Source organism: Diabrotica undecimpunctata, chromosome 6 (genome assembly GCF_040954645.1).
Source record: "Diabrotica undecimpunctata isolate CICGRU chromosome 6, icDiaUnde3, whole genome shotgun sequence".
Lineage (NCBI taxonomy): Eukaryota > Metazoa > Arthropoda > Insecta > Coleoptera > Chrysomelidae > Diabrotica > Diabrotica undecimpunctata.
In genome coordinates this window covers 98356306-98382187 of record NC_092808.1, presented here as the reverse complement: position 1 = coordinate 98382187, position 25882 = coordinate 98356306, and the positions used below count along the sequence as shown (strand labels likewise).

Sequence of the window (25882 nt, the reverse complement as noted above, 5' to 3'; positions counted from 1 at the left end):
TGTTTCCTAAAATTTGCGAAACAAACAGCTGGATAAATTACTCGGCAAGGGAATCTAAAATTGCATTCCACATGCCGTTCATCCTGGTCAAAATTCGTAGTGAATTCAGTTTCTAGTACTCCAAACGACGTAAGTAATAAAACATAAGGTATTAGATTTTTGTTTTGATACAGGGCAGCGACAACCGCTGATACGTATTTCGACCTCCTTAGGTCTCGTCAGAACGGTATAGTCACTGCTCTGAACCAAAACAAAAATCTCTCCCGTCCTAGTCAATAGTTATTAAAATAACTATATACGGATGTAACTACGCCATCTAAAAACAAAAAGAGAAATCAAACGATTTCTACCTAGCGAAACCGAATCCAAATTTTAACCACTATGTTTCCTAAAATTTGCGAAACAAACAGCTGGATAAATTACTCGGCAAGGGAATCTAAAATTGCATTCCACATGCTGTTCATCCTGGTCAAAATTCGTAGTGAATTCAGTTTCTAGTACTCCAAACGAAGTAAGTAATAAAAGATCATGACGGTATTATGTATAAATATCTTGTATTCTGCACTTTCAAAATGACCCCCGTCTTACGCTTCTCGGCTATTCCGCAGCATGTTTCATGTGACAATGTAGTACTGGTCTCTTTTAATGTAGTTTGTTTTTTTTTCAGTCGTCCAATTCACATATGTCGCCTAAGTTCATCCGTTTAGTTACACATTTCAGAATTAGACTTTAGTTTTTTTTGTCAGTCATAACATTCTCTGAAAAATATAATCAGACCTGATCTTGCCTGCCTGATCGCAGTTGCAAAGCCTGTTAAATTATTATCGAATTGCCATATGGAAATATCGGGTGCCAAGTTTCTATGAGATATTCTACACCACCTTCGATACGCTTCGAGCTGCCATTCTTTGCCATATCTAAGTTTTTACGCCAGCCCTAAAACAAGTGGGCTGCCTCCTACACCCTCCACACCTTCTTGTGAAGACCTTGTACCGAAACACAATATACTCTAATTACGATTTTTTTGATAGCTTTGAATTATCCTTTTACAATAAATTTAGACATTGATGGAACAATAAAAGAAATTTCTTCCAATTTTAAGGAAATACCCACAAAATTTAAGAACAAAGGTCGTGGCATATTATCGTGCACGTTGCGTTTCCAGCACACAGCGTTTAGTTTTCGAAAAATATAATTTAAACAGTTTTAAATATGAACAACGCACACTATCCGGAACATAGGTCGTAACCGGTTTGTAAGGATAATGTGCATTAGATGTCCGTCGTTCTCCCCTTGTTGTTTATTTAGTGACTTGTTTGATTTTGATACAGAGTATTTAAACAAAATTATTTTCGAGGCTATTTTGTCATCTATGCATGTGTTTTTATTGCTTTGTGACAATTAATCACGGAAGTTATAAACAATTAGTACTTTTGTACGGAAGTGATACCTCTTCTTTTTAAAGATACTTTTTGGTTTGATATGTATGGCTTCGTTAAATGTAGTATTTTGTTTTTTAACTGAAGGTGAAATTAAATTTAAAACATATTTAAACTGAATCCTGGTAATTCTAAAATAATTGTTAAACCTATTAATTATTATTAAATTCCTAATTGTTTCTCACTTCCGTGATTAATTGTCACAAAGCAATAAAAACACATGCATAAATGACAAAATGGACTCGAAAATTATTTTTTTTAAATACTCTGTATCAAAATCAAACAAAGACCTAAATAAACAAAAAGGGGAAAACGACGGGTATCTACTTAACATTATCCTTACAAACTGGTTACGACTCGTTACGCAGCCGTCGGCATCAGTAAAATATTATTTTCATATATATTGAACGGAAACGTTAAGTGTCTGAAACGCAATGTTCCGGACAGTGTGCGTTGTTTATATTTAAAACCATTTAAATTATATTTTTCGGAAACGCTATGTGCTGGAAACGCAACGTGCACGATAATATGCCACGACCTAAAGTAAGAAGTAGTTGGTAATATAGACTATATTCGTTTCTTTGCCGGTTTATTAGCGAAAAAATCTACATAACTAATATCTGAAAAGAGCTCGTAGAGACATAATTATCTGAGAGTAAACTGGCAGTAATAAATTTGTGTAATTAAAGTGGAGTGCTGTAATAACAATTTCGATCACTAAGAGTATTCAATCCCGACTACGACCACGATCGTGCAATTTAACCATAATTGCAGATTCACCATTGGAATGAAATTTTCTACCATAATCAAATACGTACGAAACGCGTGTAGTTTGATTCTATCAGTTCTGCTTTGATTTAAATATTAAAATGTATGGTTTAATACCATATAAGAATATCTAGAAACTAAAAATTAAAAAAACAACGTTTTAATTGTTTTTATCATTAATTAATTAAGTAAAAACTGAATAATATTCTCTCATATCACCAGGAGCTTTCACAGTTGTGCTTTAATTATTTACATGTTTTACTGTTGAATTTTTCTTTAGTTTTCAATATAGTTTTTGGGATAGGTAATCAGTTTCATACATTGTAAGCTCACCGCTTTGTTGAGCTTTCTGTGGATCCTCTTCTAGTGGGCGATTTTTATCTTCCTTGCTTTATTACTCTATTAACTGTCAAAAGGTTTATGTTCTGCTCCACTCATTTTTTTATGATTCTGGTTTATTTGGGAATTTCTTTTAGACACTACTACTGGATAAGTTAAATTTCTATACACAAGTTACAAAATTTATGTGAATTACCAGGACTCCTGCATGTAAAGACAAGTTGTTTCGTGCTTAATTTACTATATGGTTCTTCGAGACTTAAAAATAATATTAACTGGTATTTTTATTATGACAGCGCTTGTCATATAGGGTTCCAAAAGGTTTTCGGTTTTCCACTTTGAAAATGGAAATTGCTAAAACTGCTAAAGCTGCTACTTAAAAATTATTGCCGCTAAAGTCAAGAGAGAGGTATGAATTGGGAGTTCGTAAGTAACATATCCAATCATGACTTTACACCAGAGGGTATCTGTTTTGAGTTGTGTAAATTATATATAATCCTAGTTTTTAATTTAATTGCTTTGAAATATTATTAAAGATAATAATTTAATTATGCGTATACCTTAAAAGCTGGGTTAAATTTTTTAAAAGACAAAATTAATTGCAAACTAAAAAAATAATAATTATTATTGCAAATTCATCATCATAATTTTGGCTTTACAACCCTGTGTGGGTCCTAGCCTCCCCAAGAATATTTTTCTAGTCCTTCCTATCCATCGCCTTCCTCCGCCAAGCACGTATTTCCATATTTCTCATATCTTGATCTATGTTATTTAGGAATCTTGTTCTGGGTCTTCCTCTTCTTCTTTGACCAATAGGTCTATCAAGGAGCGTTTTTCTAGCTGGGTCGGTTTGCTCCATCCACATTACATGGCTTACCCACCTCAGACGTCCTATCTTAATATGTTTTACGATATCTGGTTCCTGGTATATTCTACAGAGTTCGAAGTTGTATCGTCTTCTCCAGACACCATTTTCATTTACCGCTCCATAGATTCGCCTTAGTATTTTTTTTTTCGAAACATCCTAACATGTTTTCATTGCTTTTGCTTTTTGTTAAAGTCCAGGTTTCTGAACCATATGTTAGGACTGGGCGTATTATTGTTTTGTAGAGTTTTACTTTTGTATTTCTTGATATAACTGTAGATTTAAAAAGGAGATTAAGCCCAAAATAGCATCTATTAGCCGTGCAAATTATGCGGTTTATCTCTGCGGTAGTGTCATTTTCAGTATTGACGAGCGTTCCCAGGTATACAAATTCGTTAACTGCTTCGATGACGTCGTTTTCTATAACAAGTAGCCGTAGTATTTGTGGTTGCGTACCTATTTTCATGTATTTCATTTTATTGGTGTTTATTATGCTACTTATGCTATTTATACGTATGCCTCTCGTGCTGCGTTTTCCGTTCTCCCAACAATATGGATATCATCAGTATATGCTAGGATTTGCACAGATTTTTTATATATTGAACCGGTAGTTGTGATTTGTGACGTACGTATTACTTTTTCCAGAGCTAGATTGAATAGTATACAGGAGAGTGGGTCTCCCTGACGTATCACGTTATTTGTTTTAAAAGGTTCAGAGAGTTCCCCCTAGATTCGTACTCTGCATTCAACTTTTTCAAGGGTTAGTTTGATTAGACTTACCAACTGATTTGGTACTCCTAGGTCTATCATTGTTTTAAACAATTCTCTTCTATTTACAGAGTCGTAGGCTGCCTTGTAGTCTATAAATATGTGGTGCGTGTCTACACCGTATTCCAGTGTTTTCTCTAGAATTTGTGTCAGGGTTGAAATCTGATGAATTGTTGACTTAACACCTCTGAAACCAGCCTGGTGTTGTCCTATTATTCGCTCTGCATATGGTGCCATACGATGGAATAGTATATTGGGGAATATTTTATACGCTGCATTTACGAGCGTAGTTCCCCGATGGTTAGAGCATTCAAAGATCTCCCTTTTTGTGTATGGTGCAAAGTATTCCAATATTCCAATCACTGGGAAGGGACTTCTGTATCCATATTTCTTATATAAGCTGCTGTAGCGCTATTATGATATCGTGGCCACCTTCTTTATACAATTCCGCTGGGAGATTATCTATTCCGGGTGATTTGTTTCTGGCTAGTTTGTTTACAGCGTCTTTAACTTCCAGGATCGTTGGTGGATCCTCCTCCATCTCGTCTGTTCCGCTTACCTCACAGCTTTCGTCATCCGGGTTTTCTTCTTCTTCCTCTATATTAAGTATCGTTTTAAAACATTCCGTCCATCGGTTTAGTACTTTTGTTCTTGTTGTTAATAGATCGCCATTCAAACTTCTACATTGATTTCTGTTTACAGTCTGTCCCAAACCCTTTTTTCAGTGCGTCACTAATTTTGACGTCATATAGGATTTTTAGAATGTCGAGAATTATTGCCTGACATTTTAGTTAAATTTGACAGTTGCTGGATTGTAATCTCTCTTTTTCTAATTGAAAATAATTTAACAATTTTAATATTAGTCTTTGTTCTTTCTCGATATAGGTATTTCGGCATATTTAAAATATTTTTATGACAATAAATACAAAATTAAATTTTTACTGTAAAATGTCTGATAATACTAACCTGGAATGACAATTATCATTTTATCAGTTGACATTTTGAAAATACTGTCACGATCGAGAAAATTTGCGTCAAATTATATTTATGCGCATCATTGATTGGATATCTATTTAGCGTATTCTAAACTCCAACCAGTTATACATCCGTAAGTAGAATTAGCTTTACGATAAATAATTTTCTAAGTTCTATGTATAATAATCACAGACTCACGTTTTTTTCTGTCACCTCTAGCTTAATGTGTTAGAGAGAATTCGATCAACTATGACGCACTGAAAGAAGGGTTTGGGACGAACTATACCTTGAATTATTTTCTGTTGATGTAAACTTTCTTATAGAATGTTCTGAAATCTTTCCGTCTGTTGAGGTTTTCTATATATTGAAGTTCCTTTTTTAAGTAGTTTCGTTTCTTCATTCTGTTTATTTTCTTTTCTTCTCTTCTCTTTGTCTGGTAATTCTTTGTATTTGTTCTAGTTCGGCGGGTAAGCATTTTTGCATAGACTTCATTTTTTTTTCTGTGTTGCGTCTTTGCATTCATTGTCAAACCAGTGATTTTTTCGGGTACAAGTTTCTGTTCCTATTTTATCTTTTGCTGACGACTCAATATCTTCCTTTATCCTGTTCCAGTAGGAGTCTATATATATATATATATATATATATATATATATATATATATATATATATATATATATATATATATATATATATATATATATTTATATATATATATATATATATATATATATATTTATATATATATATATATATATATAGGTATATATATATATATATAAATAAGTTCAAATTATCGGGTATAGTGGTCTATAGTAAAAATCTTTCTTTTTTCTAAATTACTCAATATTTCGCTATTTATTTAAAAGCTTCCTCAGGAGTAAACTAAAAACAATTTGAACATTACAAAAAATGGCGTACAAATACATTTTAAAACACTTACATAATTTAAAAGATTTTGCAAATAAAAACTGACATTGAAGTATTTGAAAAATTGAATGTCAAGATTAAATTGTCTTAAGCACGTTCGTTACAGTTATACGATAAAAAATTAAAATTATTTCAAATGTAAAAATAAAAATAACAATAAAAGAAAAGTTACAAAAATAATATTTATTTGATGAATTATTAAGGTTAGTTGTTATTAAAATGAATGTTGGCCTATTTTTATAGATTTGTAGGTTTACTGTATATAATCTAAAAATAAATTTATTTTCGAAAAATGCGTATAAATTTTTTTGGAGGTGGCTGCAGGTCCAGTTTATTTTTTTCGTTTTGTGTATTAGATCAAAAATTATATATTTAATATTTTTCAAATTTTTCCGTACGGTACGTCATTTTAAAAAATCTGAAAAACTGTTTATTAAGGGTTTTAGATGATTTTCTCCATTTTATAGACGTCAAAATAGATCAAATCAGGGTTTTTATGGGTTACATAATCATGAAAATAAATGAGGTCTTTATGACATTTGAGCAAAATATCATTAAATCCAAAAAAAAAGCGTTGCTGCAGGTCCAATTTTTCCTATTTTGCATTTTTAAGTTATGTACACTCAAACTACTGGTCTATAAAAATAAGCCAATTGCGCTGAATCTTATTTTTTAATCACATACAGAGTAAAAATATGAGAAAATTGATTCAGGTTGTGTGGATGTCAAAAAATATATTTTCTACTGTCAAAACTCCTAAAAATTGTGAAATACATGGCTTTTGGGAGTTTATAGTTGTTTTGTCCACAAATGTTTGAACGTTGTGAAGACCTTATTTAATTTAAAGTATATAGGTATAACCTATAAAATACCTTGATTTTATCTATTTTGTAGTTTATAAAATCGAAAAAATTTCCCAAAACCCCTAAAATAAAACCAGTTTTTTGGATTTTTTAAAATGTCGCATTATACGAAAAAATCTGAAAAAATCAGGTATGTAGTTTTTGATCAAATACACCAAATAAAAAAAGTGTAGTTTTAGGTTATGTACACTCAACCTATAAATTTATAGAAATAGACAAATTACACTAAATCTTATTTTTTATCACATAAAACGGAAAAAAATGAAAAAAATTGAATTCTAGGAGTAAGAGCATTTTGCCTATCTTAACGGGGGTACCCTTTAAAGTCATTACATTGCATTGGACGAGTATGAAAAAAAAACAATATTTAATTCGGTGACTTATTTAACCTTAAACAATTTAAATGCAACACTGTTGTTATACTTAGTCTAGGAGGGGAGGGGAAGTTTTAGTATGCACTGATTATGTCCCCTCGGTACCTTGCCGTTTTTTATGTTTTTGATGCCTAGATTTGATTTTTCAAGGGTACCAGGCTAAAATCTGTAGGATACAATTTAAAAAGCTAATGTAAGTTATAGAACAACTCAAAACAAACACTTTCACAATGCTTTCGTAAATGTTAGTTTTTGACCAAGATAACGAAATTTGCTTAACGCGCTCCAAGGAGCACGGTCAGCTCTCAGTGAATAAAAACTAATACATACGTAAAATCGTAGATTTAGAGATGCATAGTACTTTATCATTATAAATAAAAATAAATAAAGCAGTTTGTAGTTTGGTAGTTTGCAGTTTAACGCGCGCCCTCATTCGATGCGAGCTTATCGTGCGCCTCAGAGCGTGTTATTAACATTTCCATATTAGGTTGGTAAACATAATATGGAAATACGTAAAAAGAGAATGCAGAGAAACATGTAAAAAGTTTAAAATGTTCGTTTTAAGTTGTTCTATAACTTCGATTACTCAGATTTTCAAAGTTTCTAGGTTAAGTTTTTTTTTTAAATCTGAAACAATTTCCTTTAAAATGAGGGTGTTCTAAAAGTTAACCGCACGTATTGGAGCTGGATTATACTTCAGGTATCTCCATCGAATGCCTATTTTGCAATTGATTTTCACAAAATTTGTTAAAACTCTGGTTCTAACAATCGGAACAAAGTTTACCAAATGCCGTTTTGTTCATTATTTTAAAAGCAACAATTTTCATTTTGGTAAAATTAAAGAGATACAATCATTTAAATAGTTAAATAGTTATTATTAAATTATTTGACGGGTTTTCAGCCCGGTACCCTCGAACAATCGAATCTACCCATTGAAAAACATAAAAAAACGTCAAGCACCTAGTGGATATAAAACTGAACCCTCAAGCCTCCCCTGGCTCCAAGACTAACTCTCGTTACAAATAAGGTTTTATTCTATTATAACTATTTTTTTTATTTTAGATTTAATTAATGAAGATATCACTGATGATGCACGTTGCGCAAGAAAGATCGAAGCAGAAAGCGGCTTTAGATCATGGAGTGGATGGACCAGAAATTGTTATGGGAGGGTCGTATCCATCCCGAATTGCTAGTATATGTTTACCATCTATACCTATTAACTAATGTAGTACTGTTTAAATATTTAGAGCCAGCCATAATATGTTTACATTCTTCATTTGATATATATATATATATATATATATATATATATATATATATATATATATATATATATATATATATATATATATATATATATATATATATATATATATATATTTACACGACCCGACTATAGCTCCTCTTTTCAAAATGCGGTTATAAGTCGTCTTCTAGAAGGAGTGAATATCTTTAAAATATTATTCGTGTATATTAATTTTTTTACAATTCTTATAATGTATCGAAAATAAAAACATATAATTTTTTATACAATTACCAAATTAAAATCAATTGGTCTTCCATCTAAAATTACTATACATACCTCCTCCAATGTATATTAAATTAACAAAATAAATCTTTCTGCTATTCAAAATATACGTCAAAACTACATTACAGTGGTTTACTCCTCCAAATATAAATCAGAGACTGAACGACGGTGGATACGTAAACCAAATAATATATTAGAGTATATTTGGCGCGAAAAAATCTGTAAGCCTAACGATTTCTAACGTTTTGTTTTGCAGTGATAAAATATTCTTTATTCATATTACACGTGTAGTGCACTGGAAACTCTAGGTATGTACTTATATAATTTTTATTTTGTTACAGAACGGGTAATAAATACAATTTAATATTGTTTCAGTTTAATAGGTAGTTGGATTGAACAAAACTACTAGATAATTATGCAAAATAATATATTTTCTGTCTTCTCCACATTACACATCAGATATTTTTGTACACTTTACAAATATATCTGAACTACATTTATAAACACATATTATACAGTGTATCAAGGGATTGATTTAACTATACATGTAATGGATCAAACATTTTTGAATCTCGTTTTGATATTTTGGCGTCTCGGCTGGTTAGAGTTGCACAAGTTTGACTTGAATGTTTGAAATTGACTTGAGTTTGACTTAATTTCCAGTCAAACTCAAGTCAATCCTTCTGACAAATAATTCTTCTTCCTGTGTCACTCCTATCGGAGATTGGAAATCATCAAGGCTATCCTGACCTTGTTTACAGCTGACCTAAAGAGTTCATTAGTGGTGCAGCCAAAAAACTCTCTCAAATTCCGCAACCATTCTTTTACGGTCCTGATTCCGTTTTCCTTTTATTTTTCCTTGAATTATATTTTGAAGTAATGCGTATTTATGTCCTTTCATTAGGTGACAAAAATATTCTTTTCTTCATTTTATCGTTGGTAAAAATTTCTGGGTCTTTTCCTTTCCTTCTTAATAAGTTCCCAAGTATTTGTAACTTGATACTTTTTCAATTTGAATGCTGTATATACTAATATATGCTGGTTGTGTCATGTTTTCACTGAAGACCATATACTTGTTTTTTTTTATATTGATATGTATGCCATAATTGTTGCAAGCAATATTTATGTTTATAAGTAATCGTTGTAATTCTTCTACTGTTCTTGCAACTAATACAGTGTCATCCGCGTATTCAATATTATTTATAACCTCTCCACTGATTACGATTCATTCGTTTGCTTGCAAAAGGGGTTTCTGGCAGATGCTTTCACTATAAACATTACATAGCAGCGGTGACAAGATGCCTCCCTGTCATACTCCTCTACGTATTTCTATTGCCTGTGATGTCTTATTTTCTATTTTTATGATATTTTCCTGATTCCAATATATTTATATTGAGAATTATTAGCAGATCTTTATTATCTATGTCCTCTCTTTCAAGAATATCGCTTAGCTTATCATGGCGTACTCTGTCAAACTTTGGCAAATAATTCAAGTCAAGTCAAACTGGTCAATGGTTAAGGCTTTGAAAATTCAAACTGTTTGTTAAACTAGTTTGAAAGAGTTTGAAAATAATTTATTTATTTTAGTAGATATACTTTTTTTTTTCAAGATAAAAATAATATTAAGATGCCAATTTAGATAACAAAATTCGATTCAGGTCAGAATAGAGTCGTAAATTCAAGAAAATGATTCATTTACACGTAAAATTGCCTGCTTAGCAAGTTTCATTTTATCGGTGATAATTTTATGCCTTCTATTCTGTCAACGATATCATTTTTTTGTTTATTTAAATGTTGCATAGATTACAGCAAAAAATCCGTTGGATAGTTTTTTTATAATACCAAGTGTATCTGATTTAGTGAAATTGATCCGATTTTTGTGAAATTTTGTATTTTGACATAATTTCATATTTTGAAAAACTTTTATTAATATAATTTTGCCGTATTATTGACCGAAATGAAATTTTTTTTTTCTCAACTGTCACGGACAACTTGAATTTTAAAAAGTAAACATGTGCTTGAAATTATTTTCAGATCAAGCAGGCCGGGACCCCAAAACATCAATACGAGCATAAAAATTTTGTATAAAAGTATAAGAGTACAAAAAAAAGTAGGGTTCAAATTTTTGCCCACTCAGTTAAACAATACTTAGATAGGTATTTTATCACCAGTATATTTTTAGGATGAAACCAATTCGTTTTTGTAACAGAGCGTTAAGTCCCGTAAAAATTAACCAATCAGTAAGCGAGAAAGTAAATTCAACTGAAATTCTTTCGGTAAGTTCCAGTTAGATTTTTAAAAAAACATTGCTTATACTTAAATAAAAAAAATATTTTGTAGATCAAAAGCTCTCGATTTTATAGTGGATCTAAAGAAAATATACTCCCTTGTAATTTTACACTACAAGAACAACATAACAAAGATGAAGATCAGTATAAAGTTGGTACAAAAACCGCTAATGAAATATTACCGATTGAAAATTCTAATGCATCTGACATTTCTTCCGTAAGTTTAACATTTAAGAGCATTTTATTCTCAAATATGAACGGTATGCGGCAAAATAAACAGTACTAAAATGCGTATGCCTCAGATTTGTATGTGTCATGCGCCGAAACGTATTAAGTGATTTCTGAACGACGTTATAACTTATGTGAATGTCATGATAATTTTAGGTGCTTCAGGATGGTTCTTAGTTTTGCAGAAAATTTTTTTATCGTGGAGTACTATTTTTGATCATATGGAAAAGGTCGCGAAATCGGTCCAAAAAGCTTAAAATCGACAATAGTTTTAGCAGGACGGGCAATCTGTCACACGGTCAGTGAGTCTCTTCGAATACTGTTCAGTGATTTTCCATACCCATCGCAATTATCAGGCCTAACCTAACTAACACCACATGATACGTACATATGGGGAATGCTGAAGGAGGCAGACCGATACAATGTCTGACATTCCGGAATAACAAACTCCAATTAGATTTTTTTAGTACCAGAGGGCATCTTTAACATATATTTTATCGGAAACGTCGTCGTGAATAATGTTGGTAAGGCTATATCATGTATACTAAATATATAGATATTCATATACATTTCAATATTCATTTCAGTACTGTTTATTTTACCGCCTACTGTATTTCCCTACTTCAGTCACTTTTTACTATGAAAAATAATTTTAGGAAATATCCTTAAGTTCCCCTCAATTTTATGGTTCACCTGACAGTATCTTCACACCTGAAGAAAGTGATAAAGATAACACAGATTCTCCAGACTTAGAAACTCCATCACCAGCTTCTGATGAAATGTTAGATTCCAATTATGTTCCCTTCGATGATTCTTCAGTAAGTGCAATAAAACTTTTAAAAGAATAAAATGTGTTGTGTACTCTGTAATATTGAAATGGATAACAGAAAAAATATAATATTTATTTAATTAGGTTTTTAGGAAAAGTCTTCAGGTTCTTCAGAAATAAATAATTTTTCTTCCCACTTTTGTCCAAAACAAGTTAACAAAGATGAGTTAAATATTGAGGTAAGTTTATTTCAAATATTTTAGCAATATAATTCAAAGCACATACTTTTTAGGAACAATCTAATTCACCTTCGTCTTCTGTCAGCCTAAATATCCATCAACATGTGGAAGAAACTTGCAATATAAATACGAAGTCTTTAAAAAAATCTGTTTTTTGTTACTTTTGTGAATCAGTTGTATTAAATTTTCCTAGACATATACTACGAAATCATCAAAGCGAATTAGAAGTTCAAAAAATTTTGGTTTACCCTCCAAGAAGTAAAACGAGAAAGCAATTGTTATTTGCTTTGAGAAAAAAGGGAAACTATTTGTTAGGTTCTGCAAATTTAAAACCAGTTAGGAAAGGATCTGCAGATACAAACTACCTACCGTGTGACCACTGCTTCGGTATGTATTCGGCAAAAAACTTATGGCGCCACAGAAAAATATGTAATCCTGATTCAATAACCAGAAATTCCCAATCACAAGCACAAAATTTCTTATTAAGGCACCTTAAATTGGACACTTATTTAAAAGAAACTGTTTTTCCTCGAATGCGAGCAGACAATGTATCACTCGTGGCTAAAAAAGATCCGCTCATTTGTGCGTTTGGCTCAAGATATTTGAAGATCCATAGAGAACAACACTTTATACCAGTAGCGTCAAGAAAAATGAGGGAATTAGCTAAAATTGTTATCGAACTAAGAAAAAATAGTTCCTCAATCAAAACGCTTTTTGACTCGTTGAAACCAGAATATTACGATTCTTTAGTTTTTGCTACTAAAATAGTTTCAAAATATGATAACGAGAGCAAAACTTTTAAAGCTCCATCATTTGCTAAAAATATTGGCACTACATTAAAACAGTGTTGTGATATAGCACTTATGCTTAATGCGAAAAAGTCTGAGTTTACAGTTAGAAGTGCCAGCGCTAAAGCTGACTTAAAATCTTTAATACAAATAATAGAAGGAAATTGGAAATATGATATTTCCAGTCAAGCTGCAAATGATTTAGACATGAAAAAATGGAACAAAGTGACGTTAATACCACTAGCAAGTGACCTTAAGCTATTGAAAAACTATCTCGTGCGAAGAGCAAATGAATCTTGTGATAAATTACAGAAAAATAATAATGATATTAATTCTTACATGTTTCTGTTAGAAACTATATATTGCCGTCTTATCTTATTAAATAGAAGGCGCCCTGATGAATTAGAAAGAATGACCATACAGAGTTACGTTAGCGCTAAAGATAATCAATGTTATGAAGAATTTTCTGAAGCAATTTCAGAAACCGAAAGAATTTTAATGAAAAGTTTTAGAAGAATAGTAATAAAAGGTAAAAGGGGACGTGGTGTACCCGTCCTAGTAAGTAAGGATGTACAAGAACACTTGTTTTACTTTTAAAAACACCTAGTATTTACCTTTTTGTTAATCCAAAATTTGATAAACCAATTCGAGGGTATGAAGTAATGTCAAAATATGCTAAATTATGCGGAGCTAAAAATCCTAGTGCTCTTACATGTACAAGGCTGAGAAAACATCTAGCAACGCTAACCCAGTTGTTTACCATGTCGGAAAATGACATGGAGCAACTGGCTTCATTTATGGGGCACACATTAGGAATTCATCGATCTTCATATAGACTCCCCGATGACATTTATCAAACTGTAAAGATCTCTAAGTTGCTCCTGTTAATGGAGAAAGGTAAAGCAGGTCAATTCAATTAAAAAAGTTTAGAAGAAATAGAGATAAATTTGGAAGAAGACATTATGGAAGATGATGATGGACATAATAACGAGGTATTTGGGGAACAAAAAAATGAAACCAATGATGTTATTGAATCAAAAGGTCCAGAAAGTTGTAATAATGAAAAAAAGGGAATATTGGATATGAAGGCAAAAAATAAAAAAAGGGTTTTAGTTCCGTGGACAGAAAATCAGAAGAAAGTAGTCAAAATGTATTTTAAAACCCACATTAAACAAAAGAGGCCTCCCAAAAAATCGGAATGTGAAGATCTGATTTTAAAAAATCCTGGTATATTAAAAAATAAAAATTGGCTCAAAATAAAGGTTTTCGTTCAAAATGAATATAAAAAGTGTTAAATGTCCAAGTTTTTTTCGAAATTCAGTTTTTGCAATATATTCTGAGTTTTCGTTAAGTATTTTTATTTGTGTTTATATATTCAGTTTTGTTCATATTTTTATTATTTGTTTTTAAATATAAATAATGATTAAAATTAAATATTTATAACGAACATAGATACATGTTTTTTTTTCGTTAGCACTTGTTAAAAATTTACAAATGATTATCAATAATATAGATATAGCCCTTAAATAATCAGATTCGTTTACAATATAACAAATAAATTACATTTGAATTCATTTTTCGTTTTCACCATTACTTTTATTGTGAACAAAAACCTGTATACTTTGATTCAGATTTTTTGTTAAAATATATATATTATATTACTTTAAATATTAAAGAAAGATTGGAAGACTATTAAGTAGTTTTCGAATCATTATTCCAGAGGAGGACTAAACCACCGTAATATAAAAATAGGAAGAACTAAGGTCGGTAAACTATAATTTGAATATACGTAACGAAATATACGCCGACGCTGGCGACACAACAAGTAATGTGGCGATCATATTGAACTAAAGTATTCAAACGTACAAAAACATGCAATAACTCATCCATCTGAAATTTTGCTCAATGGTTTAGAATGACGTTTAGACTTCTTTTATAATGATTGCGATAAGTCCTCCGTATACGGAGGACCTATCACAGTGGAGGACCTATTATATGTAAATTTCCTATATAAGGAGGAGCTATCCACTGGTGCGTATATATATATATATATATATATATATATATTTTATAATCATAAAGATATATATATATATATATATATATATATATATATATATGTATATATATATATATATATATATATATATATATCTTTATGATTATAAAATATATATTTTATATGTACATACGTGAGTAGCTATAAAAATAAAGATTACCAAATTATAATCTATATTTTAACTTTTAATCTTTTAATAAGGACACACTTTTTGGTTTGACGTTATCGTTAAACTGTACAGTTTCTTGTATGATTAGTTATACCTCTTAGTCAATATAAAAAAAGGAAATTTACAAAATGTACAATTGTGATCTGATGGCTAAACGATTATTATGAAATAGAAGACTAGAGAAGTAAACAAATAAAAAGCCATTATATTGACACTCTTTGATTCGGGTATCAACTACTTGTACTGAAACACGCAATATATTAAACGTCTTTTTTACTTATAAACAATATATAAACGCTATTTGATTTTAATTACTAAAGATGAAGACCGCTCAATTATATAGAAAAGTGACACAATTTTACTAAAAAAGCATAGAAAAAATTTTTAAACGGAAGTTTATAAAGTTATTTTTGTTAATTTCTTGCTTAATTTTAGCACAAATAGTTTTAAAACTCAATTTTTAAAAAAAGAATATTAACTTGTCTAAAAATGAGCAAAAAACTTTAATTTCTCATGATAATAGGGACAATATCACATGTATTCAGCCATAATAATTTCAATAAGGTTCACTCCACATAATTGTCACAGAATATGACGAGAAATGTAACAGGGCTGCATCTTATCGCAGTTATTATTGAATCTGTATTTATTATTTATATTCAGAGAAGGTTTAGACGAGGTATAAGATGAAACCAAGAATAATGGAACCAACATATACAACAACAGGTACGCTGATGATACCGTCCTAAGGTGAGGGTGATAAATCTGGCTCAAATTATCTGTCTTATTAAGCGATGATGGATGTTTAAGAATATGGCACATTTCTAGGAGAGATCTCTGATGATAATTTTGTTGTTTGGCCAGTATTTTGATGTTTGTAAAGTAGATTTCCCGTCTGGTTGAGATGGTATGTTGCGCTAAGGCAAAAGAAGGTTTGAAAATGTCGCTTTTATGAGAAGTAAGATGACCTTAAAGAAAGCGGCTGGTCTGGCCAATGTTACACTCTGCACAGGGTATGTGATACACAACATTAGTATGTTCAAAAGGGGTCAATGGAGTTTTGTTCTTATAAACCAACTTTTCTACAGTTCTAGTGTTTTTTAGGGATATTGTGATGGCTAAGTTACTGAAGAGTTTCGTGAGCTTCTGAAGAGAATTATATGTTGTGGATAGTTCTGAGGTGGATGATGAATTATTAAACTGTTCGTAACTTAAATTAATATTTATTAATGATAGTGATGGGATAGGATCGCTATTCACAACTTTCATTAGAACAGATTATTCCATGAACCCCGTATAATTTTAATTGCCAATCCTTTTTTACCAATTCGCTCAGTAAAGCTACGACCACCCACTAAGAAATAGAATAAATACTTGTGCCAATGCTCCTATTTTCTATACAAGCAAGATGCAGTGTCTTTTTGGCTGTCACCACAAGAAAACCAAATGAAGCCGTGGGTAAATTCATCAGAAAATTAGATTAATGGACTTTATTGCTTTGCAGTAAAATATGTTTTTTGTTAAGATATTTGCTCTAAATGTTAAATAACTTTACATTTTCTAGAATGTCTCATAGACTATAAACTCTGTTGTAAGTATAGGAATCTTATATGGCAGGCGTCTACTTATAAACTTCTTTACTATATTTGTAGTGAATTAAAGAAGCTTCCTAGAACCACACGGTTACGTCGGATCCGACATCGAGTCTGACATTTTATGCGTATAAGGTAGTGGGGTGGGGTTGGCGTCTACTGCCGTCTAGTTCCCTCGTAAGTCCTAAGTAGTCGTTCTCTTGATGCCCACGAAGTAAGGTGAGTCAAACGTTTTTCTTTCGGATTTTATTACGCGTTGATGTCGGATACGACATCATGTCCGTATGGTTTACGTAATATTTTTTTTTTAGAAAATGGAATTAAATCGAAGATATTTATCTAAAAAGAAGATTTTGAAAGAAATTTCTAAAATAGAAGATGGAGAAAGCGATTCATGTGTAAGTGAAATTGAGGACAATATTTTACAATATAATTTGGACTGACATCCCATTGTGTAGTATACACTCTCGAACTCCTTCGAGAAATATTATTACCCACCTTCCAGGAGCAAAGGGTAAAGCCAAATGTCTTACTGACGAAATAAATATTTTTAAACTTTTTTTATAACAGATGAGATGATTGAACTGATTGTTCAATATTCAAATGAAACAATTGAGAAAAAATCATTAATTCAAAAGAGTCTTACATATCTTCAACAGATGTTACAGAAACAAAGTCCTTTTTTGGCTTGCTATATTTGCTTGATGCACTAAAAAATTCAGGCTTGATATTACTGGATGTGTTTTCTCCAGTTTTTGGTCCCAGTCAATTTCGTTGCGTTATGAGCAAAAATCGTTTTGAGTTTTTGTTGAGAGTGCTCCGCTTCGATTCTAAGATCACGAGGGAACAACAAAGAAGAACAGATACATTTGCTCCATTCAGAGAATTTTGAAGTTTATTCGAGAGTAATTGCAGAAAGAATTACACTCCATCGGAGTATATAACCGTGGATGAGACTTTGTTAAGCTTTAGGGAAACATGCCCGTTTAAAATGTATATACCAAGTAAACCAGATAAGTATGGACTCAAAATTATTTGTCTTTGTGATGCAGAACATTCTATTTATATGGAGGGATTCCTTACGTTGGCAAAGAGAACAGACTACAAAGTGACCTGCTGTTACTAACTCAATATGTTCTCAAGCTGGTAGAACCCATGAAGAAGTCATCACCATTTTTGTACAGTCCAGATAAAATGTTGGTATCCTTGTACCTTAGAAAAATAAAAATGTAGTTCTAATCTCGTCAATGCATTCTACTGGAGACGTAAATCAAATTTCCAATAAACCTGATATAATAAAATTCTACAATATGGGGGGGGGGGGGGGGGGTCGACGTCTTTGATCAGCTCTGTCATTCAACGACCACCAAAAGAAAATCCAACCGATGGCCTATGAGATATTTTTTTAGAGTTCTTGCTGCTGTGAATGATTTTGTAATTTACAAACTAAATGTAGATACATATGTTTCGAATCTCAATTTTTAAAAAACTTATCGCTCGCCTTATCAGCTACTCACATGGAGCGAAGAATTCAAAATTCGAGAATTCCAGTTGCACTAAAGACGTAAATATCTATATTGCTGGATAAAGATGTCCCTTCTGCTACAAATATAGCTACTTACGCTGAACGAGGAAGCTCTAAAAGACCAGGATTGTGTGCTTTCTGTGATCGGAGAAAGAGAAGGAGAGAAAATTACAGTTGTGGCCATTGTAATAAAAGTGGTGAGCACAAACGAATTTGTTTGCCCCCAGCATTATAATTAATTAATAAAAATTTTGTAATTATTTATTTGGTTTAACTGTTTTTGTTGTTTTGTATTTATTTTATTTTATATTCATTTTATATTTTATAACATGGAATATGAAGAATTGTATTACTTTTGTTTAATCGTTTATGCACTTCTAATGTATTTTATAATTTTTCTTATATATCAAATAAACGCATTTTTTACTAAAATCTATTATGAGTTTGGTTATTTAGTTTACAATTGTCTGTTTTGTACATTAAAGTAAGTTTTCGATATAAAGTAGCGGTAAAATTAGAATGATCGTATCCGACGTCACGGTACTATATATGTCCCAATCATCACCGTGTGGTTCTAGGGTTAACAAATTAAAAAAAAGCGAAACATATTCAATAAACCAGTGAAGCAGCTGACTTCTCTTTTTTTTTTGGCCGACATAAATGAACGAATAAACCTCGGCATTCACTTTATATATAGACAGATGTTAAGAATTCCATGGGTACAAAAAGTTACCAATAATAAAGTAATTAGGCGTATAAGTAAAAAAAAAAGAATTTACTAACATGATCAAAGAAAGAAGAATACAATACTTGGGTCATGTGTTGAGCGGTGATAGGTATAAATTACTCCGAATTATATTAAAAGATAAAATACAGACTAAAAATTAGTAGGAAGACGCCATAAGTTATGGCTAAAGACCTGAGAAGATGGTTTGACTGCGCATCTAAAGAAATATTTCGTGCAGCAGTTTCCAAAGCTATAATTGACATTTGAATCGTCAACCTTCGAACGGAGATAACGTAATAAGAAAAATAACCGATCTTTATTACGAAATGGAAGTACGAATGCAAATAGAAAAATGTTTGGGATGACTAAAATATTCATAATGTAGGTATTTTAATGAATACTGAAGATTTTACTTCCATAATAATTATAACTACTATTACGCATGGTAGAAGTGGACAGGGCCGCCGCTAAGGTATTGGCCGCCCGTGTGCAACTTAATATTTGCCGCCCCCCTTCCAACACTTTAGACATACAAACTATTATTTAAAGAAATGTGCAGAAGATGCATAATATAACAATAATAATTTATAAATAGATAAATACTTAACAACGTACATATATCATCCTAATATATATCCTAATATTCCATCCTAATATCCTAATTTAAAGGTCCTTTGTCCTAATTTAATAACCATGTTCTAACGTCCATAATATGTATATCCTAATATCCTAATTTAAACGTCCATTTAATTAAAATAAACCGTGAACAGAAACATAAACACATAAAAAAACTAAAAACGCACTTTTCGGGCTTTCGTCTCGGAAAACTTTTTGACAATATCTTTAATGTCCAATGTCGCACACACTTCATGTTCTATAGATAAAATTGCTAAAGCAGAAAGTCTATATTGCTTCATTGAGGATGGCAAATAGTTTTTAATAATCTTAGGTTTTGAAAACGACCGCTCACCCGTAGCTACAGTAAAAGGTGGAGTTAGGAATATACGTACTATTATAGTTAAGTTGGAAATGTTGATACAAGATTATTTTCGTAAATATATTCAAGAATATCACTAGGACTTTTTTCTGTGGAAAAAAAAATTTTGAATAGCTGTAATTTCTTCATATAAATCGGTTGCACTAATGTTAGTCTCTAAGCTGTTTATGTCTGTAAGGGTTTGATTCACTTTCTCACAATTGAATTTAAGTTCATCATCGTTTTTAACTTTGGTTATGCCATATATTACACTAAAAATGTCTGTGTGCTGTTGAAGTAATTGGAACCGTTCTTGCTGTTATGGCAGCATCCAAAATCTTAAAATAAAAATTTATTTTAAATGACAGTTCCGGAGATAATATAGGTTCATCAGATCTTTCATACTCAAAATGCACATTTCTTCTTCTAATTCGTTCGGTAGAGGAGCTAGGGAAATCTTCTTCTATACGAAAATGGTTGCGTTTCGATTTAATTTGAGTCTCTTACCACTCCCTAACACGTGTTTCTGGGTCTACCCGTCATCAGAGAGTTTGTAAGGAGACTCAAACCAAATCAAAACGCACCGACTCCTCTGGCAATTATATCGTATAATTATATTATATAATTGCGAATTTAACAAAATAAATCCAAAAACACTTCAAACCAGTTGTCCAAATAATGTTTCTCCAAATAATATGTAGCCGTAACGCGTATACGAATAAAATTGCTCTGATCTCGACGTTACTTTGAAATACAGTACCTACTGTGCAAAAGAAACGGGTACACTACTATATTTTTCAAACAAAATCGTTTATCAAAAGCGATATCGTGTCTAAATTCATCGAATTCTCAACTAAGACTGAACATAAAACATAATAACCCATCTATAAACATAACCATAGAAACAATATTAAAACAGAAACTTTACAACCACTTGCCTAAATTCTTGTAAAGTATCTACGTGTGAAATCCCAAATAACTGAAGTCCGAAAGCCGCCAGCCGCTTTGAATTAAAAAGTATTCCCGAAACTGCTTTATGACTGTACGTGCAAAAGGGCGACAGTTCATAAAATAAATAATATTTTCTGACATTTTTTTTAGATTAGGATGAAAAAAAGAATTATACATGATAAATGAAACGCATTTGAGTATTATCACGTACTGAATAATTATTATTGTTTGGAATATTAGAGTTCACAGAATTAACTGAATCATTACTATTTAATTATTTGAGTTTATTTTCGTTTTAAAAAAGTATTATCATCAGCGGACTGCTTTTGGCCGCCCGTGTGCGATAAACACTTGGCACACATGGTAGCGGCGGCCCTGGAAGTGGAGATAAGAATGAGTCATAATAGAGAACCAAATTTACACATAATGGTTAGAGAAGAAGAAAATTGTTCTGGATAAAAAAATGTAAAAGATTGGGAGTTAAGGGATGCACGTTCACTACTAAGAACTACATAAGGCAAAAATTAATTTACCGTAACGATGGCATATATTCGTTAATGGAGAGCGCATTTGAAAAATATGTTATATTCTAAATCTTATAAACAATTTCTTATTTAAAAAAAATTTTAATAATGGCAGTACATACTTTAAGCAACTATTTATCTTAATATAAATCAGCAAACCTTTTTCTCGAATTATACTAAATATTACAAAGATTATAAATATAAGAAACTCTAGCGGTTTAATTTATACATCACGTTTTAGAATAAAACCAGAAGAAGATATTTAAAAAATCGCACGTTTTTGTTTTTTACTACAGCTTTCCAGTAATTCTTGTTCTAGAGAATAAAGCTTAATAACATTTATGTATATCAAAAAAGAAAATATGCATAAAACTCTTGTTCAAACAGATTTAGAACATTTTGCCAAATGCACATAACTCTACATTCTGTTAGCTCTTGGTTAGCTTGTTTACAAGTAACTTGATTTATTTCCATGCGGAATTTCCTGGCATCCTGAAAATTATTTCCTGTAACTTTCCTGCTATAAGCACCGTAAACAGTAAATTTTGAGCTTACTGAATACACATACGAATTGCTTCAGTTAGTAGGTATAGTATTTTTAATCAAATTAGATTTTTATTTTACTTCGTGGATATAAAATGGAGTACGAAGTTTTCTGAAACTTATATTAAAATAACTAAAAAGATGTATTGACGTAAAATATTCCTTTAAGTCTGTATTTCTGTGGAACGTTATCATATTTTTTTATAGATATAAAAGTAAGAGGAGTATTCTTATATTTTTCTAAATACAGAACAAAATAAATTAAAGCAAATGTGTATGCGAAATAGGTTTGTAAATATGTACAGCATTATCAGGCCTTTTAGGCCCATTGCTGAATGGGTGATTTCCATGTTTTCTGTGCTTATCTCTCAGCTTGCAATCTCTGATTCCCATCTCTTTGACGTCTTTTGTCACTACATTTCCCCATTTCTTTCCAGGTCTTCCTCTCTTTTTTTACCTCAGGTACTTTCCAACCAATACTCTTGACTTGTCTATTACCGTACATTCTTTCTAGATGTCTAAGCTATTCTACTCGCCTTTTTTTTACTACTTTTCTTATTGGAGGAAAATTAGTACATTTTTACATTAGTTCGTCGTCTCCATTCTCCCTAGACTACTTTTTCACCAAACGTTCTACGCAGTATCTTTCTTTCACATGCTTTCAATCTGTTCTGTATGGTTTTGTTCATAGTCCATGTCTCAGCAGTGTGCAGCATTGTGGGTCTAATTGTAGATTTATTACGAGATATGTATGTTTGGTTTTAATAATTTTGTTTATGGCCCTAGCACACCTGTGGCTCTTCCTCAGTCTCAGATTGATTTCAGTTTCTTTCTTAAATGGCTGGTCAAGGTACCTAAGTGCACATATTGATCCACCTTATCGAATTCTACAACTGATTCATCCTACGCCTATAATTAAAAGGAGCCCCTTGTGTGTTTATTTCTTTTTTTCTCGAGATTTTCATATACTTTATTACTGGATTTATTAATATTAATATCCAGTCCCATTTTAGAGCTCTTCCCAATCAGTCTTATTGCTATATATTCCAGTTATTTTCCATTTTTTGCAATGAGAACGACATTGCCAAAGTACCTACTATAAGCGTTGCTACTCTTTGTAAAAAAAAGTACCGAGCCTATTTATCTCACTAACTCTATATTTTTTTTCTATAAGTATATTAAATAGCAAGGTAGACAGCGGGTCTCCTTGGCGAACACTTTTTTTCACTTCGAAATCTTCTGAGACTGTACCATTGTATTTTAAAGCATAAATGGTATTTCTAATTATTATTTTTACCAACCTTACTATTTTTTCTGGTACTTGGAATTCTTTAATCGTTTCTATTAATTTGTTTCTGTCTATTGTATCGTAGGCTATCTTAAATGAATAAAAAGTACTTTTGCTGAAATATTGTATTCATAACAATTGATCAGGATTTGTTTTAATATAAAAATTCAATCAGTTATTGATCTTCCCATCATCCCTGGTATGCTCCTAGATTTTTTCCTTATATCATTCTAGTCGTTTTTTGGTAAGCACTTTGTATATACCCTCTAACAAGGATAATTCTCTATAATTTACGCATTCAGTGTTATCTCTCTTTTTGTGAATATGCATTATAATGGACTTGTTTCTGTATTAAGGTATTTCCTCGACATTCCACAGTTCTACTATTAACTTACCTCCATATGTTAATTTCTCTGCCAGAATGCTGCTCTCCCTCGTTTTTTTGATTTTTCACATTTTAATATTTCTTCAATTTCTTTTATTGTTAGATTTGGTATTTTTTCTACTACTTTTTGAGATTATATATTATTTATACATTAAATAATAGTCACTCCGCCATTAAGCAGCTCTTCTAATAATTTTTTTTATCTTTCGAATACTCGTATTTCGCAAGATATTTGCCGTCAAACCAGAACCCATTTTTCTTTAATTTTACCGTTCATATACCGCTCATCAGCTATAACAACTTGTACTTATCATTTCTAAGTATGTGCACCAAATAGGTCATCTTTTTCGATAAATGGTGGTCAAAAGTTCTCTGTCCCTTCCCTGTATTTTTAAAATTCTCCTAAAACGCCACATCTCAAAAGATTCCAGCTTTCTTATTGTTAACATTAACAGTCCAAGCTTCGCTACCATAAAGAAGAATATATATAATATTTTAATGTCATCGAATGCCATAGTTTGTGGACTAGTACGCATTTCGATGCGCATTGCCCCGCCTCGAAATTTTCCATTGGCTCTTGACCTGGAAATCCCTATTTATCGCTCGAACAGCGCATATAAATATTGGCGATTTTCAGGTCAGTCCTTTGCGGGCTCTCCGAGAGCTTATTGCCCTCGGCGCTCTGCTTTCTGCATTTATTTTCCATACTCTGTGGCTGAGAATTGTTTCAACTTAACTTGGTGTTTTTATTTCGACGAAGAAATTGTCATGTAAGAAATATCTTGCCTTTTTCAAGGCAAGACACCGAAGATAAATATTTTCTAAGTCCATAACCCAAAAATTGACTTAAGTAGAGGAGCTCTCGACGTTTACTCCGAAGCCCTCTACAGAGCACCCGGGGATATCAGAAGGTGGTTAGACCCTTATTTGTTCCCCCGAGGTGACATTAACATCCAATATCGGATTAGCTGATTGAGTCCTTATTACTCAGAAATTTTCTTTTACTCAAAAGGGCTGCTCTTAATTGCTATATTCTTGATCGAACTTCTGATTTAGACCCTGATTAATCTAGGCTCCTACCTAGTGCATTTTATGCACTTGTTTAAAATCTTTATTTTTATCTGGATCCTTGTTATGACACTTTACTTCTCTTACTGATAACCATGGTTTTTGTTTTCTTTATGTTTTTTGTTAAAACAAACTGTTCTCCTTCTTCTTGTAGTGCCTATTCGTTTTGGATGTTAGCGACCATTATGGCAATCTGTATTTTGCAAACTGCTTTAAAAAGATTTGTGGTTGTTGTGTTGAACCACGTAAGTAGATTTTTTAGCCAGTAAATCCTTGGTCTTCTTGATCCTCGTTTTCCTTCTACTTTTCCTTTTATAATTAATTGCAGCAACCTATATCTTTGGCCGTTCCTTATAATATGACCGGGATATTTGATTTTGGTTGTTTTTATTATGGTTAACAACTCTTTTCCTTTTTGCATTCTTAATAAAACGTCCTGGTTAGTAACATGGTCAGTAAAGGATATCTTCAGGATTCGACGACATAGCCACATTTCGAAAGCATTAATGTTCTTGTAGGTAGCGTCTGTAAGAGTCTATGACTTAACTCCGTACAACAGTATGGAGAAGATATAACATCGTAGTAACCTGATTTTTATGGGTAGTGATAAATCATGGCATTTAAATAGTTTAGCCATTTTTTGAAATTCAGATTTTGCCGTATCTATCCTACATTTTGTTTCTACGTTATGGTCCCAATTTTAATTGACATTCGTACCAAAGTAGGTATATGTTTTTACTCTTAATGTTGGCTCACCATTCACACTGATTCTTTCAATCTGCTGTTCCTTGTTAGAGATCATCATACGTTTTGTTTTCTTATTGTTCAGTGAAAATACATATCTCTGACTCACTTCTGTGATTCTATTTAATAAATCCTGGGCTTCATAACTGCCAGCGAACACCACCGTGTTATCC

The 25882-nt window shown here is 31.7% G+C and overlaps 3 protein-coding genes across 4 annotated transcripts in view; 2 read left to right on the top strand and 1 right to left on the bottom strand.

Moving 5' to 3' along the window:
* LOC140443613 (lysozyme-like) overlaps positions 1 to 8595 on the top strand; it is a 104443-nt gene extending 95848 nt beyond the window's left edge. Inside the window, exon 4 of the mRNA XM_072534966.1 lies at positions 8381 to 8595. Within this exon, the coding sequence (XP_072391067.1) occupies positions 8381 to 8511 (131 nt within the window). The 3' untranslated portion in view covers positions 8512 to 8595. The remainder of the gene's footprint in view (positions 1 to 8380) is intronic.
* LOC140443612 (annetocin receptor-like) overlaps positions 1 to 25882 on the bottom strand; it is a 720544-nt gene that overhangs the window by 187324 nt on the left and 507338 nt on the right. The gene's annotated exons all lie outside the window — the stretch shown is intronic.
* Positions 8719 to 15253, top strand: LOC140443615 (uncharacterized). 2 transcript variants are annotated; one of them, XR_011951242.1, is made up of 5 exons: positions 8719 to 11122; positions 11187 to 11351; positions 12019 to 12180; positions 12276 to 12370; positions 12424 to 15253. XR_011951242.1 is itself a non-coding variant. In XM_072534967.1 (5 exons), exons 2-5 carry the CDS (start codon positions 11030 to 11032, stop codon positions 12309 to 12311), a joined length of 456 nt encoding a protein of 151 aa, XP_072391068.1. In that variant the 5' UTR covers positions 8719 to 9154; position 11029; the 3' UTR covers positions 12312 to 15253. The 2 variants fall into 2 exon arrangements, 1 of the variants encoding a protein (XP_072391068.1); XM_072534967.1 differs by having other exon boundaries at positions 8719 to 9154; positions 11029 to 11122; positions 12276 to 15253.

Coding starts and splice junctions, on each gene's coding strand:
- LOC140443615 (XM_072534967.1), top strand. CDS start 11,030: ATGAAACCAATTCGTTTTTGTAACAGAGCGTTAAGTCCCGTAAAAATT. Junction 11,123..11,186: donor ATTCAACTGAAATTCTTTCG/GTAAGTTCCAGT, acceptor AATATTTTGTAG/ATCAAAAGCTCTCGATTTTA. Junction 12,181..12,275: donor TTCCCTTCGATGATTCTTCA/GTAAGTGCAATA, acceptor TTATTTAATTAG/GTTTTTAGGAAAAGTCTTCA.